Consider the following 15,946-nt stretch of genomic DNA (forward strand, 5'->3'; position numbering starts at 1 on the left):
GAATCTTAATGTCAAGCGCATGCATAGGCTCAAACGGAGCCCTCTGCAAAACCTTAAGAACCAAATTTAAGCTCCAAGGAGGAGCAGAAGATCTAAATACCGGTCTGATTCTAGACAGAGCTTGAACAAAGGACTGAATATCAGGAAGCTCCGCTAGCTTCTTGTGTAACAGAACCGATAAGGCCGAAATCTGTCACTTTAAGGAACTGGCGGCAAGACCCTTATCCAGACCATCTTGGAGAAAAGCCAGAATCCTGGATACCCTAACCTTGTGCCAGTGATATCCACGTTCCTCACACCAGGATAAATAGGTCCTTCACACCTTATGATAGATGCGACGAGTAACCAGTTTCCTGGCCTGAATGAGAGTATCAATCACTCTTTCTGAGAACCCTCTCTTGGCCAAGACTAGGCGTTCAATCTCAACACAGTCAGTCAAAGGACCCTGAACCAGCAGATCTCTGCGACAGGGTAACCTCCATGGAGGAGACAACGACATTCCCACCAGATCCGCAAACCACGTCCTCCGTGGCCACAACGGAGCAATCAGAATGGCCGAAACTTGCTCCTGTTTGATGCGGGTCACCACTCGAGGAAGAAGTGGCAACGGGGGGAAATGTAAATTAGGTTGAACTCCCAAGGAACCTCTAAGGCATCTATCAGCTCTGCCTGGGGATCCTGGGACCGCGACACGTATCTGGGTAGCTTGAGGTTGAGTCTGGACGCCATGAGATCTATCTCCGGTGTCCCCCATCTGTTGCAGAGCTACGCAAACACCTGGGGATGGAGAGCCCATTCCCCCAGGTGAAATGACTGTCTGCTGAGGAAATCCGCTTCCCAGTTGTCCACATCCGGAATGTGGATCGCTGAGAGCGAGAAGTTGTGGGTCTCTGCACATTCCAGAATCTGAGACACCTCCCTCATGGCTAGGGAGCTTCTCGTTCTCCCCTGATGGTTTATGTACGCCACTGAGGTAATGTTGTCCGACTGGAATCTGATGAAATGGGATGACCCCAAGAGATGCCAAGCCCTCAGAGTGAGGCATATTGCTCATAGTTCCAAGATATTTATTGGTAGGGTTGACTCCTCTTGAGTCCACCTGCCCTGTGCCTTTCTGGCACCCCAAACAGCTCCCCATCCTGATAGACTTGCATCCATGGTCACAATCTCCCAGGATGGTCTCAAGAAGGATGTCCCCTGGGACAGCTGTTCTGGACGGACCCACCAAGAAAGGGATTCCCTCGTTTGATTGTCCAGAGAGATCTGCTGGGATAGATCTAAGTGATCGCAGTTCCATTGTCTCAACATGCTTAACTGCAGAGGTCTTAGATGGAACCTTGCAAAAGGAAAGACATCTATGCTGGAAACCATGAGCCCGATCACCTCCATACACCTGGCCACAGAGGGCCTTGAGGAAGTCTGAATGACAAGACAGCTGGACGCAATCTTGGAACGTCTCTGATCTGTCAAGAATATCTTCATAGATATGGAATCTATTATCGTACCCAGGAACTCCACCCTGTTGCTGGGAACAAGAGAACTCTTTCCCTTGTTTACCATCCATCTGTAGAATCGAAGGAGAAGAAGAGCCCTCGAGTGGTCCTCCGCGAGACTGCAGGACGTAGCCTGAACCAGGATATCGTCCAGATAAGGAGCCACCGCAATACCTCTGGCTCTCGCTACCGCGAGCAGCGCTCCCAGAACCTTCGTAAAGACTCTTGGGGCAGTCGCCAGACCGAACGGTAGGGCCACAAACTGGAAGTGTTGGTCCAGAAAAGCGAATCTTAGGAACCTGAAGTGGTCCTTGTGGATTGGCACGTGAAGGTAAGCATCCTTCAAGTCTATTGTTGTCATAAACTGCCCCTCTTGAACTAGGGGTAGAATCGATCTGATCATCTCTATTTTGAACGATGGAACGGACAGAAACTTTTTTTAGGCACTTTAGGTCCAGAATTAGGCGGAACATGCCCTCTTTCTTTGGAATCACGAAAAGGTTTTTAATAGTACCCTAGACCCCTTTCTGCTAGAGGTACTGGCACGATTACTCCGAGAGACTTCTCACGCACTCTAGGAAGGCGTCTCTCTTCTCTGATCTTGAGCATAGCTTTGACAGGAGGAATCTGACCCTGGGCGGATGAGTCTTGAATCCTATCCTGTAACCCAGGGTGGTAACCTCCAGAACCCAAGGATCCTGTACGTCTCGCATTGAAAGCCTCTGCGAACAGAGATAGTCTGCCTCCTACGTGATCCAGAGACGGATCGGGGGCCGCCCCTTCATGCTGACATTGTCTCGGCGGGCTTCTTGCTCTGCTTGGATTTATTTCAAGATTGAGCTGGCTTCCAAGATCCCTTGGACTGCTCGGTCTTTGCAGCAGGCTGCTGGCGTTGAGATTTGTCCGAAAGAAAGGGACGAAAAGTAAAGCCTTTAGGCTTATTCTTCTTATCCTGCGGAAGGAAAGCACCCTTGCCTCCCGTAACCGTGAATATGATAGAGTCCAGCCCTGGACCAAAAAGGACTTTCCCCTGAAAAGGAAGGGATAGTAATCTAGACTTGGAAGACATGTCTGCAGACCACGACTTTAACCACAGAGCCCTGCGGGCTAGAACCGAAAAACCTGATGTCTTGGCATTCAGGTGAATAACCTGCATATTAGCATCACAGATAAAAGAATTAGCTACCCTTAAGGCCTAAATATTTTCCTGTATCTCCTCGAGGGGAGTCTCCACCTGCCAGTTGAAAAACAAACCCTGTGAGTTGAAACATCTTCCTCAACATGGATTCTAATTTTTTATCCATGGGCTCTTTGAACGATGAGCTATCCTCGAGGGGAATAGTCGTCCGCTTCGCGAGCATAGAGAGAGCTCCATCCACCTTAGGAATGGTCCCCCATAGCTCAAGCTGAGAGTCCGGAACGGGGAACAGCTATTTAAAAGAGGTAGAGGGAGAAAAGGACGAGACGAGTTTCTCCCACTCATTCTTAATAATAGTAGCCATCTTCACGTGAACTGGGAAGGTCTGAGGCACCACCATGTCCTCGTAAACCCTATCTAGCTTAGAGATCAATGGTTCTTCCGGGAAGTTTCGGCTCCTGAACCTCCAATGTAGCAAGCACTTCTTTAAGTAAAAAGCACAAATGCTCCATCTTAAACTTAAAATCTGGCTCCTCCGCAACCGGAGTTCTAGAAGACGCTGATTTCGTCCCAGAGAGAGTGCCCTCCGAAGAGTCAGAGGCGTCTTCATCAGCAGATAATCTATCAGAGACATCCAACGGAGTAGATGACCCCTGGGATGGAAGGCTATGTCTTTCCCTTCGCTTGTGCTTTGCAGGGCATGGTAAGGCATGGAAGGCTGCAGAAACTGCTGTTTGCAGCTGGGCAACAAAATCTGGCAGCCGAGGCCCCTACCATGGGAGGATCAGTCGGGCCCTTAGGAGCTGCATGTGTGATCGGAGAGGAATGTAGGGAGCGCACATCACGGGACGGTGAACCCTCAGAGGTGGGGGCTCAGTAGTGCTAAATATGTTATTCCTTTTAGATATTGCAATCTTATCAAAACATGTGGAACACAGTTGAGCATGCAGATCAACCTGCACCTCCTCACAATAAACACAGGTATTAGATTTAATTAAAGAGGGGGTATCCTCTAACATATCAGAGTCCTCCATAGCTTGCGCCTTTAATACGGACTAGATAGATTAAAAAGGCACCTTTATAAACCAATGGCCAGGGCACTCATCACCTCCTATGACCCGGACCACCGAGAAACTGTTACGTCTCCCGCAATTGCCGATCAGGAGAGAGGAAGTTGAAGGGGCCACACCCGGTCACATGGAGTGCCATGAAGGATCGCTCCTGCACTATAGAGAAAACGCGCCAAAAAAAAGGCCTCGCCGATCTACACCTGACTGTTTCACATTGCTAGAGCCTCATCTCACACATGATGCAGCACCAAACACAATAAAGATATTATACATTAATCCACCCCTGTTCAATAATCCCCTTTCCAGGGATATTAACCCTTGATTCTATAAAGATAAAAGGAGCCACACTTTGACCCTGTCTTCTTGCGTTATCATGTGTATAAATTAAATGATCTTACCAGAATCTGCGCTGTGGAACAGGAACACGGCCCTTCAAGTGTGACAGGTCCCGACATGGACTTGAGTGCATAAAGCAGGCAGTGAAACTCGTCAACGCTGACTGCTTAAGGAGCTGTTAATCTGAGTCTGGATGGTTTCGCAGAAAGACTGTCCCTGCATCTCCGGACTCTAACTTTCACCCATGCTCTCACTGAGAGGCTGACAGGACAACTTAAAATTCCAGTCCCATTTTGAAGAGTTCTACCCTTCATAAGAGACTACTCTGAATTTTCCGACACTTCTCTGCCAACCTTCTGTGACGAAAGGCAAAGAATGACTGGGGGATGAGGGTGTCTTTCTATACCTACTGCGGAGCATTAAACGTCTGGGAAATTGCTTCTTTGTGTTTGTTATTGTATTTCAAATAGTTGGTTTTGTTCAATAAAGACATGCCCATAAAAATGTTCAGAGCCTGCAGATAAAGCAAGCCTGCTAATATAATCTATGTCTGAACATAGTTATGTATTGTAATGGTAATTATGGGTGGGCACAACCAGCTACTTCAAGTGCAAAAACTCTCTCAGCTTAGCCTCACTGGGAGATCAGTGCTATTGTCTCTTGTTTACATAGCCTATCTATATCAAATATGCCAAAGGCTTAAATACCTCCCCTACTCCCCTCATCCCCCAGTCATTCTGCCGAGGGAGCAAGGAACAGTAGGAGAAATATTAGGGTATAAATGGTGCCAGAAGAATATATTAAATTTAGGTCCGCCCATCGGAGATACGGGCGGGGGCCGTGGACTCTCCTCCCCACGATGGAAATAAAATTATCAGGTTAGCATAATTTATGTTTTTCATCTAAAGGGGAGGAGAGTCCACTGCTCCATTCATTACTTGTGGGAAACATATGCCCAAGCTCTTAGAGGACACTGAATGAAACCGGGAGGGTAAAAGGCGGACCCCTAATCTGAGGGCACCACAGCCTGTAGAACCTTTCTCCCAAAAACAGCTTTGCAGAAGCAAAAACGTCAAATTTGTAAAACTTAGTGAAGGTATGCAAGGAGGACCAGGTAGCCGCATTGCAAATCTGCTCCATAGAAGCCTCATTTTTGAAGGCCCAAGACGAAGCAACAGCTCTAGTTGAATGAGCCGTGATCCTCTGAGGAGGTTTATGTCCCGCTGTCTCATAGGCCAAACGGATCAAGCTCCTCAGCCAAAAAGACAAAGTAGCAGATGCCCTCTGACCCCTGTGCTTCCCTGAATACACAACAAAAAGTGACTTAGATTGTCTGAAATACTTTGTGGCCTGAAGATAGAATTTCAAACACACGAACCACGTCCAGATTATGATGTAACCTCTCCTTAGGAGAAGAAGGGTTAGGACTTAAAGAAGGAACAACTATCTCCTGATTGATGTTACAATTAGACACCACCTTGGGGAGAAACCCCAAGCCTGTGCGAAGAACAGCCTTATCCCCATGAAACACCAGATAAGGGGGCTCATATTGCAAGGCCGCCAGCTCAGAAACTCTGCGTGGCCAACAGAAAGAGAACTTTCCATGAGAGAAGCTTTATGTCAAGAGAATGCATAGGTTCAAACGGAACCTTCTGCAAGACCCTAAGTACCAAATTTAAGCTCCAAGGAGGAGCAGTCTGCCTAAAAACAGGCCTGATTCGAGACAGAGCCTGAACAAAAGATTGGACGTCAGAGAGATTAGCGAGTCTCCTGTGCAAAAGAACAGATAAAGCCAAAATTTGTCCCTTTAGGGAATTAGCGGTGAGACCCTTCTCCAGACCCTCTTGGAGAAAAGACAAAATCGTGGATACCCTCACCCTGTGCCAAGAGTAGCCATGACTCTCACACCAGGACAAGTAAGTCATCCACACATTATACGAGATGCGTTGAGTGACCGGCTTTCTTGCCTGAACTAGAGTGTCAATCACATATTCAGAAAAAACCCTCCTTGCCAAGACTAAACGTTCAATCTCCATGCAGTCAGCCTCAGAGAATAGACATTTTGATGTTGAAAAGGACCCTGCTCCAGCAGATCCCTGCGACAGGGTAACCTCCACGGTGGAGAGGATAACATCCTCACCAGATCCGCAAACCACGTCCTCCTCGGCCACGAAGGAGCAATCAGAATGGAGGATACTCCCTCCTGCTTTATACGAGCCACTACACAAGGAAGAAGCGGTAATGGAGGAAATATGTATACTAGACCGAACCCCCAAGGCATTGTCGATGCATCTATTAGCTCCGCCTGTGAGTCCCTCGACCTCGATCCATATCTGGGAAGCTTGCAATTCAACCTTGCCATGAGATCGATCTCCGGCGTCCCCCATCTGAGACAGATCTCCGCAAACACTTCGGGGTTAAGAGACCATTCCCCCGGATGAAAAGTCTGCCTTATGAGAAAATCCGCTTCCCAGTTGTCCACACCCGGGATGTGGATTGCAGAGAGCGAACAGTTGTTGGTCTCTGCCCACTCCAGGATCCTAGACACCTCCCTCATTGCCAGGGAGCTCCTCGTGCCCCCCTGGTGGTTGATGTAAGCCACCAAGGTAATATTGATGTAAGCCACCAAGGTAATATTGTCCGTCTGGAACCTGATAAGCCGAAGTCCCCCAGACGAGACTACACCTTCAGAGCATTGTAGATCTCTCGAAGCTCCAGAATATTTATTGGAAGAGCCTATAAGCGAGACCACTTCCCCTGTGCCATCCTACCACCCCAAACCGTTCCCAATCCCGCCAGACTCGCGTCCGTGGTCACAATCTTCCAGGACGGTCTCAGGAAGGATGTTCCCATGGACAGGTGATCCGGGCAGATCCACCAGGAGAGGGAAAGCCGAGTCCGCGCATCCATGTATATCGGCTGCGACAGATCGGAGTGATTGCCATTTCACTGTCTCAACATGTACAAATGAAGAGGTCTGAGATGAAACCTGGCGAATGGAATGATGTCCACGCTGGAGACTATGAGCCCAATCATCTAAATGCACTGAGCTACAGATGGTCTCACTGTAGACTGGAGGGCAAGACAGGTAGATGCCATCTTTGTGCGTTGCTTGTCCGTGAGAAAGATCTTCATGGGCATGGAGTCTATGATTGTGCCCAAGAACTCCACCCTGGTACTGGGAACCAGAGAACTCTTCTCGAGATTGATCTTCCAACCGTGAGATTGAAGTAACTGCAGCAGGACTCTGGTGTGGGCCTCTGCCAGATGGGACGAAGGCGCCTGAACCAGAATGTCGTCTAGGTAGGGCGCCACCACGATGCCCTGGGATCTGGCTACTGCTAGAAGGGCCCCAGGACCTCCAGGATCACCAGACCAAAATGGAAGAGCCACAAACTGGAAATGCTGATCCAGAAAGGCAAATCTGAGGACATCCTTCAAGTCTATAGAGGTCATTAGCTGCCCCTCTTGAACTAGGGGCAGAATGGATATGATCATTTCCATTTTGAACGATGGAACGCACAGGAACTTGTTTAAACATTTGAGGTCCAGAATTGGGCAGAACGTGCCCTCCTTCTTTGGGACCACGAACAAATTGGAGTAATACCCTAGACCCCTTTCTGCCTGGGTTACTGGTACAATAACCCCTAGAGCGGAGAGATCCTACACACAACCTAGAAAGGCCTCTCTTTTTTCCGGCCTTGCAGACAGGTTTGACAGAATCTGCTCCTGGGCGGAGAAGACTTGAACCCTACCCTGTAACCCTCGGCAACCATCTCTGGGGTCCTGAACATCCTGCAACCAGGCGTCTAAGAACAGAGACAATCTGCCCCCCACTCAGTATGCAGACCAGTCAGGGGCCGCTCCTTCATGCAGACATGGTCTCAGTGGGCTTCTTGTGCTGTTTAGACTTGTTCCAGGCTTGAGCAGGCTTCCAGGGACCCTTGGTTTGGTCCACTTTCGCAGTGGGCTGTTGGCGTTCTGCCTTATCCCCACAAAAGGGATGAAAATTAGCACCCTTAGGTTTTGCCTTCTTATCCTCGGGAAGGAAGGCACCCTTGCCTCCTGTAGCTGTGGATATGATAGAGTCTAGACCTGGACTGAACAGGATCTTGCCCTTAAAAGGCAAAGACATCAGCCTCGTCTTAGAGGTCATGTCCGCCGCCTACGATTTTAGCCACAGAGCCCTTCGTGCTAGAACTGAAAAACCTGATACCTTTGCTTTCAGGCGGATAATTTGCATATTAGCGTCACGAATGAAGGAATTGGCCACCTTTAGGGCCTTAATCTTTTCCTGCACCTCCTCGAAAGAGGGTTCACCCTCAATCATATCAAATAAGGCATCGCACCAATATGACGCAGCTCCAGCAACCGCAGCGCTGCTGTTTGAAAAACAAACTCTGTGTGTTGAAACATCTTTCGTAACATGTTTTCCAACTTTTTATCCATAGGATTCTTGAACGAAGTACTATCCTCTAAAGGGAACATTGTGCGCTTAGCGAGCGTGGATATGGCCCCATCCACCTTAGGAATGGTCCCCCACAACTCTAGCTGGGCCTCCAGGAAGGGGAAAAGCTTTTTAAAATGAGAAGAGGGGGGAAATAAAGAACCTAACCGCTCCCACTCGTTCTTTATAATGTTCGCCATTTTGACAGGAACCGGGAAAGTCTGGGAGACCACCCTGTCCTCGTAAACCTTATCCAACTTAGGAATGGATGGCTCTTCGGGAAGCTTGGGCTCTGGAACCTCTAAAGTAGCCAGCCCTTGCTTTAATAAAAAACGCAAGTTCTCCATCTTAAACCTAAAGCCGGGCTCCTCCACTGCCGGAGGATTAGATGACATGGACTCCGACCCCGAAAGGGCCCCTTCCGAAGCGTCAGACGGGGCATCGCCATCGTCCCACCCTACTGGGGCATCCGACAGAGACAAATCCTGGGTCAGGCCGCTATGAAAAGCTCTATGCTTGCGCTTAACAGAACGCAGCAAAGCATGAATCACCTTAGCGACTGACGTTTCAAGCTGATCTGCGAAATCAGGCGGCCAAGCAATCTCCCCCAAAGTAGTAACAATCGGACCCTGGGGTGCTGCATGTGGGATAGGGGACGCCATTAGGGAACGCACCTCACGGGACGGAGATCCCTCAGAGGTGGACGGCTCAGTAGTGCTAGACATTCTCTTATGTTTGGAAGTCATAGCCTTCTCAAGGCATGTGGAACACAGTTGCGCAGGCTGGTCTACCAAAACCTCACAATAAACACAGGTATAGTACTTAGTTAAAGAGCGAGTACCCTCAAACGCGTCAGAATCCTCCATAGCTTTTAGAAAAAAATAAGACAGGCACTCTTATAACCACCAATGGCCGGGGCACTCACCACCTCCTATGACCCGGACTGTAGAAACCGCTTCATCTCCTCCGTCGCAGATCCGACCAGAAGTGAAGAGGCCCCACCAGATCACAGGGATGTCTACGCAGGACCGCCCCTGCCGAGGAGAAAACGCGGCAAAAAAGCCTGCGCAGAGTACCTGTCAGTTCCACAAAAATGCCAGAGCCGCGCCCTTGCACATAACACATCAAACACATAATAAACTCATTGTGTACATACCCCCCCCCCCCCGTTCAATAATCCCTTATAGGAATATTAACCCTTGATTCCATAAAGATAAAGGTGCCACACTGTGGCCCTGTCTTCTGTGTTATCATTATATAAAAATGAAACGATCTTACCAGAATCTACGCCGTGGAACAGGAACATGGCCTTTCAAGTGTAACAGGTGATAGCTGCGCTCCTGACATGGACTTGAGAGAAGAACGCAATCTGTGAAACTCGTCAAAGCCGATTGCTATAGGAGCTGTTAATATGAGTCTGGATGGTGTCGCAAAGGAATGGTCCCTCTGCATCTCTGGCCTCTAACGTTCACCCAGGCCCTTAACTGAGAAGCTTAAAGGGCTACTTAAACTCCTGTCCCATAGCCAAGGGTAGAACCCCTCATAAGAGACCTCCAATTTTCCAGCACCTCTCTGCCATCTCCTGTGACGAAAGGCAAAGAATGACTGGGGGATTAGGGGAGGTATTTAAGCCTTTGGCTGGGGTGTCTTTGCCTCCTCCTGGTGGTCAGGTTCTTAATTCCCACAAGTAATGAATGAAGTTGTGGATTCTCCTCCCCTTTAGATGGAAACCTGCAATTTCAAATAACAAAATAAAGATAAAGTAGGCAATTGTAAACAATTAAATACAGCCCTGCAGGTAAAATGGACTATTGGGGACACATTAAAGTCAGCATTTGTAGAGTGCCTTGTCCCTTTAAGGATCAGTTTTACCACATGTGGACCATGGAGTCTGCACACGGTTTTCTCTTTGGTCTCCTTGTAGTGTGCCATGTAATGCTGGAGACAAACAAAAGTGCACAAATGGCAAATTATAACAGCCAGTGTGGCTGAGCTAAATTGTAGGGTATATACAAATCTAATTTATCTGATATACTATAGGGTGGACTATAGCCTCACAGGGCTAAATTATAAAAGAGACTTCTTGCATCCTGTTTCGATTTTGTGAGGACAAAGAGACCAGTCACTTAAAAAGGGACATTCCTGTTAAAAGGGGGGGTGTCTGGTCACCCTAGTGTAACTAGTAATAACAAATAATAGTTGCCAATATAATGTAAGGGAAGTTATTCTTGGCACTGCAATTATGCCTGACAATGAAATAGCTGATTTCAGAAGGTCCCCTACACAACACAAAATGATCATATAACAGCATTATGTTTATTACTTACCTCTACTAGATGGATGTTGTTAACCAGCACCACCACTGCTAATGCCGTTAGAATCACAAAGCAAATCTGGAACCTGAAGAAGGTGCACCACATTTTCTACAGAAGTCATGTTACAGTCTTGGCTGTGCATGGTGAATCACATTCATGGTATGCCCAGCTCATAGATTTTCAGCTTCATAAGGGTCTATGCTGTTAGTGGAAGTCAGAAAAATGAAATATAGCGTGTTTTCCTTTTAACTATGATTAGCAGGTAAAAACAGTATAAAACGGTCTTAGTGACAAAAGAGTAAGCTTGTCTTACTAAATCAGAAGCTTTGAACTTTAGTTATAAAGGATTGAAGCAGGACAGGTTTTAAAGGGACCTTGTAATAAATTAACATAACTTGAGTGTGCATCAGACTATACCATCTACTTTAACAAATGTTAACACATAGCACAATAAGACCTTTCAAATGATTATGCCTTCACTCTTACCAATATGTATGCTATGGGAAGTTATCTGTGAGGTTGGATCCTTTAATTTACTAAATTCAACTATTCATATTGTTTATAATTTATTCACATGTTTTGTTGGTTCTTCATCATTTCTAGATTTAAAGCTTTATAAAACCAAAATGTTTTCTAACTCATTTTAAGCATAAATTTCCATTTCTTCTACAAGATATGACGAGTCCACGGATTTCATCCTTACTTGTGGGATACAATACCAAAGCTACAGGACACGGATGAAAAGGGAGGGACAAGACAGGAACCTAAACGGAAGGCACCACTGCTTGAAGAACCTTTCTCCCAAAACCAGCCTCGGAAGAAGCAAAATTATCAAATTTGGAAAAAGTGTGAAGAGACGACCAAGTTGCAGCCTTGATAATATGTTCAACAGAAGCATTGTTTTTAAATGCCCATGAGGAAGCAACAGTCCTAGTAGAATGAGCCGTAATTCTTTCAGGAGGCTGCTGTCCAGCAGTCTCATACGCCAGACGGATGATGCTCTTCAGCCAAAAAGAAAGAGAGGTAGCCTACGCTTTCCAGAAAAGACAATGAATAATGAAAATGATTGACGGAAATCCTTAGTCGCCTGCAAGTAAAACTTCAGGGCACGGACCACATCCAGGTTATGCAACATACGCTCCTTCTTAGAAGAAGGGTTAGGACAGTGTTTTTCAACCAGTGTGCCGTGAGAGATCCTCAGGTGTGCCGCGGCAGACCGACAACAGTGTGACATATTTTTTTAAATTTTGCTTGTTTTTTACTACCGGTGCAGGGGTGTCCCTCTTTCAAATTTTGAAATATTGATAGGTATGTGACAGGCTCATCAGGCAGACAGGCAGGCATCATTTACAACCATGACATATTGACATTCATTCATTATGATTGTTTGTGAATGAATGTCAATGTCAATATGTCACGTATAGTTTGTAGGAGGCATGGCATCACAGCACAATACATACAGTATGTGCGTATGTATGTGTGTGTATATATATATATATATATATATATATATATATATATATATATATATATATGCTGTATTAGGCTACAATGTGCAATTTTTTTCAAATTTTGGGATGGTGGTGTGCCACAGGATTTTTTTATGTAAAAAAAGTGTGCCACGGCAAAAAAAAGGTTGAAAATCACTGGGTTAGGACATAATGAAGGAACAACAATTTCCTGATTAATATTCTTATTAGAAACAATCTTAGGAAGGAAACCAGGTTTGGTACGTAAAACCACCTTATCAGAATGGAAGATAAGATAAGGCGAATCACATTGAAAAGCTAAATAAGCTCAGAAACTCTACGAGCAGAAGAAGAAATAGCAACCAAAAACAAAACTTTCCAAGATAACAACTTAATATCTATGGAATGCATGGGTTCAAACGGAACCCCTTGAAGAACAGGGTGGAGAAATTGGTTGAAACACAGGCTTAATTCTGGTTAGAGCCTGACAAAAAGACTGAACGTCTGGAACATCTGCCAAACGTTTGTGTAGCAATATTGACAAAGCAGAAATTTGTCCCTTTAATGAACTCGCTGATAACCTTTTCTCCAATCTATCTTGGAGAAAAGACAGAATCCTGGGAATCCTAACTCTACTCCATGAGTAGCCCTTGGATTCACACCAAAAAAGATATTTACGCCATATCTTATAATAGATCTTTCTAGTGACAGGCTTACGTGCCTGAATCAAAGTATTGATGGCCGAATCAGAGAACCCCCGCTTAGATAAAATCAAGTGTTCAATCTCCAAGCAGTCAGCTGCAGAGAAATTAGATTTGGATGTTGGAAAGGACCTTGAATGAGGAGGTCCTGTCTCAATGGAAGTTTCCATGGAGGCAGAGAGGACGTGTCCACTAGATCTGCATACCAAGTCCTGCGTGGCCACGCAGGTGCGATTAGAATTACTGAAGCTCTCTCCTGTTTGATCCGAGCAATCACCCGGGGAAGGAGAGGAAACGGTGGAAACACATAAGCTGGGTTGAACGACCAAGGCACTGCCAAGGCATCTATCAGTTCGGCCTGAGGATCCCTCGACCTGGATCCGTATCTTGGGAGCTTGGCATTCTGTCAAGACGCCATCAGATCCAATTCCGGTCTGCCCCATCGGAGAATCAGGGAGGCAAAGACCTCCGGATGGAGTTCCCACTCCCCCGGATGAAATTCCTGTCACCTTAAAAAGTCCGCTTCCCAGTTGTCCACTCCTGGGATGTAGATTGCTGACAGATAACAAGAGTGAGCTTCCGCCCATCGAATTATCTTGGATACTTCTGTCATTGCTAAGGAACTACTCTTTCCTCCCTGATGATTGATGTAAGCCACAGTCGTTATGTTGTCCGACTGAAAACGGATAAATTTGGCCGAAGCCAATTGAGGCCACGCCTGAAGAGCATTGAATATTGCTCTCAATTCCAGAATATTGATTGGAAGTAGAGACTCCACCTGAGTCCACACACCCTGAGCCTTCAGGGAATTCCAGACTGCACCCCAACCTAGTAGACTGGCGTCCGTTGTCACTATCACCCACGAAGGTCTGCAGAAGTGATCCGGCAACAACCACCAAAGAAGAGAGTCTCTGATCTCCTGGTCCAGATTTATCTGAGGAGATAAATTTGCATAATCCCCATTCCACTGTCCTAGCATGCACAGTTGTAGAGGTCTGAGATGAAAACGAGCAAACGGAATGTCCATTGCCGCCACCATCAATCCAATTACCTCCATGCACTGAGCCACTGATGGTAGAGGATTGGACTGAAGGGCTCGGCATGTATTTAGAATCTATGACTTTCTGACCTCCGTCAGAAAAATCTTCATGTATATAGAATCTATCAGAGTTCCCAAGAAGGGAACCTTTGTCTGTGGAATTAGTGAACTTTTTTCTAGATTCACTTTCCATCCGTGAGTTCTCAGAAAGGACAGCACCGTGTCTGTATGAGATCTTGTCAGATGATAAGTTGACGCCCGGATTAGAATATCATCCAGATAAGGCGCTACTGCAATGCCCCGCGGCCTAAGAACCGCCAGAAGGGACCCTAGGACCTTTGTGAAGATCCTGGGTGCTGTGGCCAACCCGAAGGGAAGAGCCACAAACTGAAAATGTTTGTCCAGGAAGGCAAACCTTAGGTATCATTGGTAAAATTGTTCGAAACGTCTCCATCTTCAAAGATGGGACTCTGAGAAACTTGTTTAGACTCCTGAGATCTAAAATGGGTCTGAACATTCCCTCTTTTTTGGGAACCACGAAAAGATTTGAGTAAAACCCCTGCCCCTGTTCCCGGTAGGGACAAATTACTCCCATAGTAGAGAGGTCTTTTACACAACGCAAGAACGCCTCTCTTTTTATCTGGTCTACAGACAATAGTGAAAGAAGAAATCTCCCCCTTGGGAGAAAATTTTTGAATTCCAGTTGATACCCGTGGGTCACTATATCCAGTGCCCAGGGTTCCTGAACATCTCTTGCCCAAGCCTGGGCAAAGAGAGAAAGCCTGCCCCCTACTAGATCCGGTCCCGGATCGGGGGCCGCCCCTTCATGCTGTCTTGGTAGTAGCAGTGGGCTTCTTGGGTTGTTTACCCTTGTTCCAAGCCTAGTTAGGTCTCCAGGCGGACTTGGCCTGAGCAAAACTCCCTTCTTGTTTTGAGGAAGAAGAGGATACTCCTTTAAAGTTCCGAAAGTAACAAAAATTATTCTGTTTACCCCTCAATTTAGCAGTCTTATCCTGAGGTAGGAGATGACCCTTACCTCCAGTAATGTCAGAAATGATTTCCTTCAAGTCAGGCCCGAATAGGGTCTTACCCTTGAAAGGAATAGCCAAAAGCTTTGACTTAGATGACACATCAGCAGACCAAGATTTTAACCATAATGCTCTACGCACTAAAATGGCAAATCCAGCATTCTTAGCCGCCAACTTAGCAATTTGAAAGGCGGCATCTGTGATAAAAGAATTAGCCAGCTTGAGAGCCTTAATTCTATCTAAAATATCCTCTAAAGGAGTCTCAGTCTTAAGAGACTCTTCTAAGGCATCAAACCAGAAAGCCGCTGCAGTGGTAACTGGTACAATGCAGGCTGTCGATTGTAAAAGGAAACCCTGATGAATAAATAACTTTTTTAGAAGACTCTCCAATTTTTTTAGTTGCGGGGGGCTCCAGGGGCGCCGGTATAGGGGGTAGAACAGTGTAGTTAGTGTGGGTGCTTAGTGACAGCTTGTCAATAAAGCTGGGAAAAAGCCGATGAGCAGCAAGATCGGATGAGTGATAACTATCACAGTCCGCTGCTCATCGCCCCGTACTTGGTGCGTGACTTTTTGACAGCTTTATTGATAACTTAGGCGAAATTTTGCAGGTCCGCGGCGGCGATGGTAGGCGAGCTTAGGCGGGCGTATTGAACCGGCGCAGGCAGGTAAAGTAGACGGCTTGATAACTAGGCCCCTAATACTGTTATTCCGCCTTCAAATAAACGTAAAAGGTCTTTCTAAACTTCTCATAAATCTGATGAAATTTGTATTGACCGACAGCATTACTGAAGTATCCTCTGCTGATGAGGATCTCTCTGGCTCAGAGGATCCTTTATCATACACTGAAATTGACAAATCTTCTTTTCTTTTTAAGACTGAATATATTCGTTCTTTATTAAAGGAAGCATTG

At 46.4% G+C, this 15,946-nt stretch overlaps 1 protein-coding gene across 1 annotated transcript in view; it reads right to left on the bottom strand.

The window, feature by feature from the left end:
• Positions 1–15,946, bottom strand: part of NXPE3 (neurexophilin and PC-esterase domain family member 3) — a 203,574-nt gene that overhangs the window by 159,303 nt on the left and 28,325 nt on the right. The window contains exon 2 of the mRNA XM_053707546.1: positions 10,812–11,000. Within this exon, the coding sequence (XP_053563521.1) occupies positions 10,812–10,904 (93 nt within the window). The 5' untranslated portion in view covers positions 10,905–11,000. The remainder of the gene's footprint in view (positions 1–10,811; positions 11,001–15,946) is intronic.

Source organism: Bombina bombina, chromosome 3 (genome assembly GCF_027579735.1).
Source record: "Bombina bombina isolate aBomBom1 chromosome 3, aBomBom1.pri, whole genome shotgun sequence".
NCBI classification, from domain to species: Eukaryota; Metazoa; Chordata; class Amphibia; order Anura; family Bombinatoridae; genus Bombina; species Bombina bombina.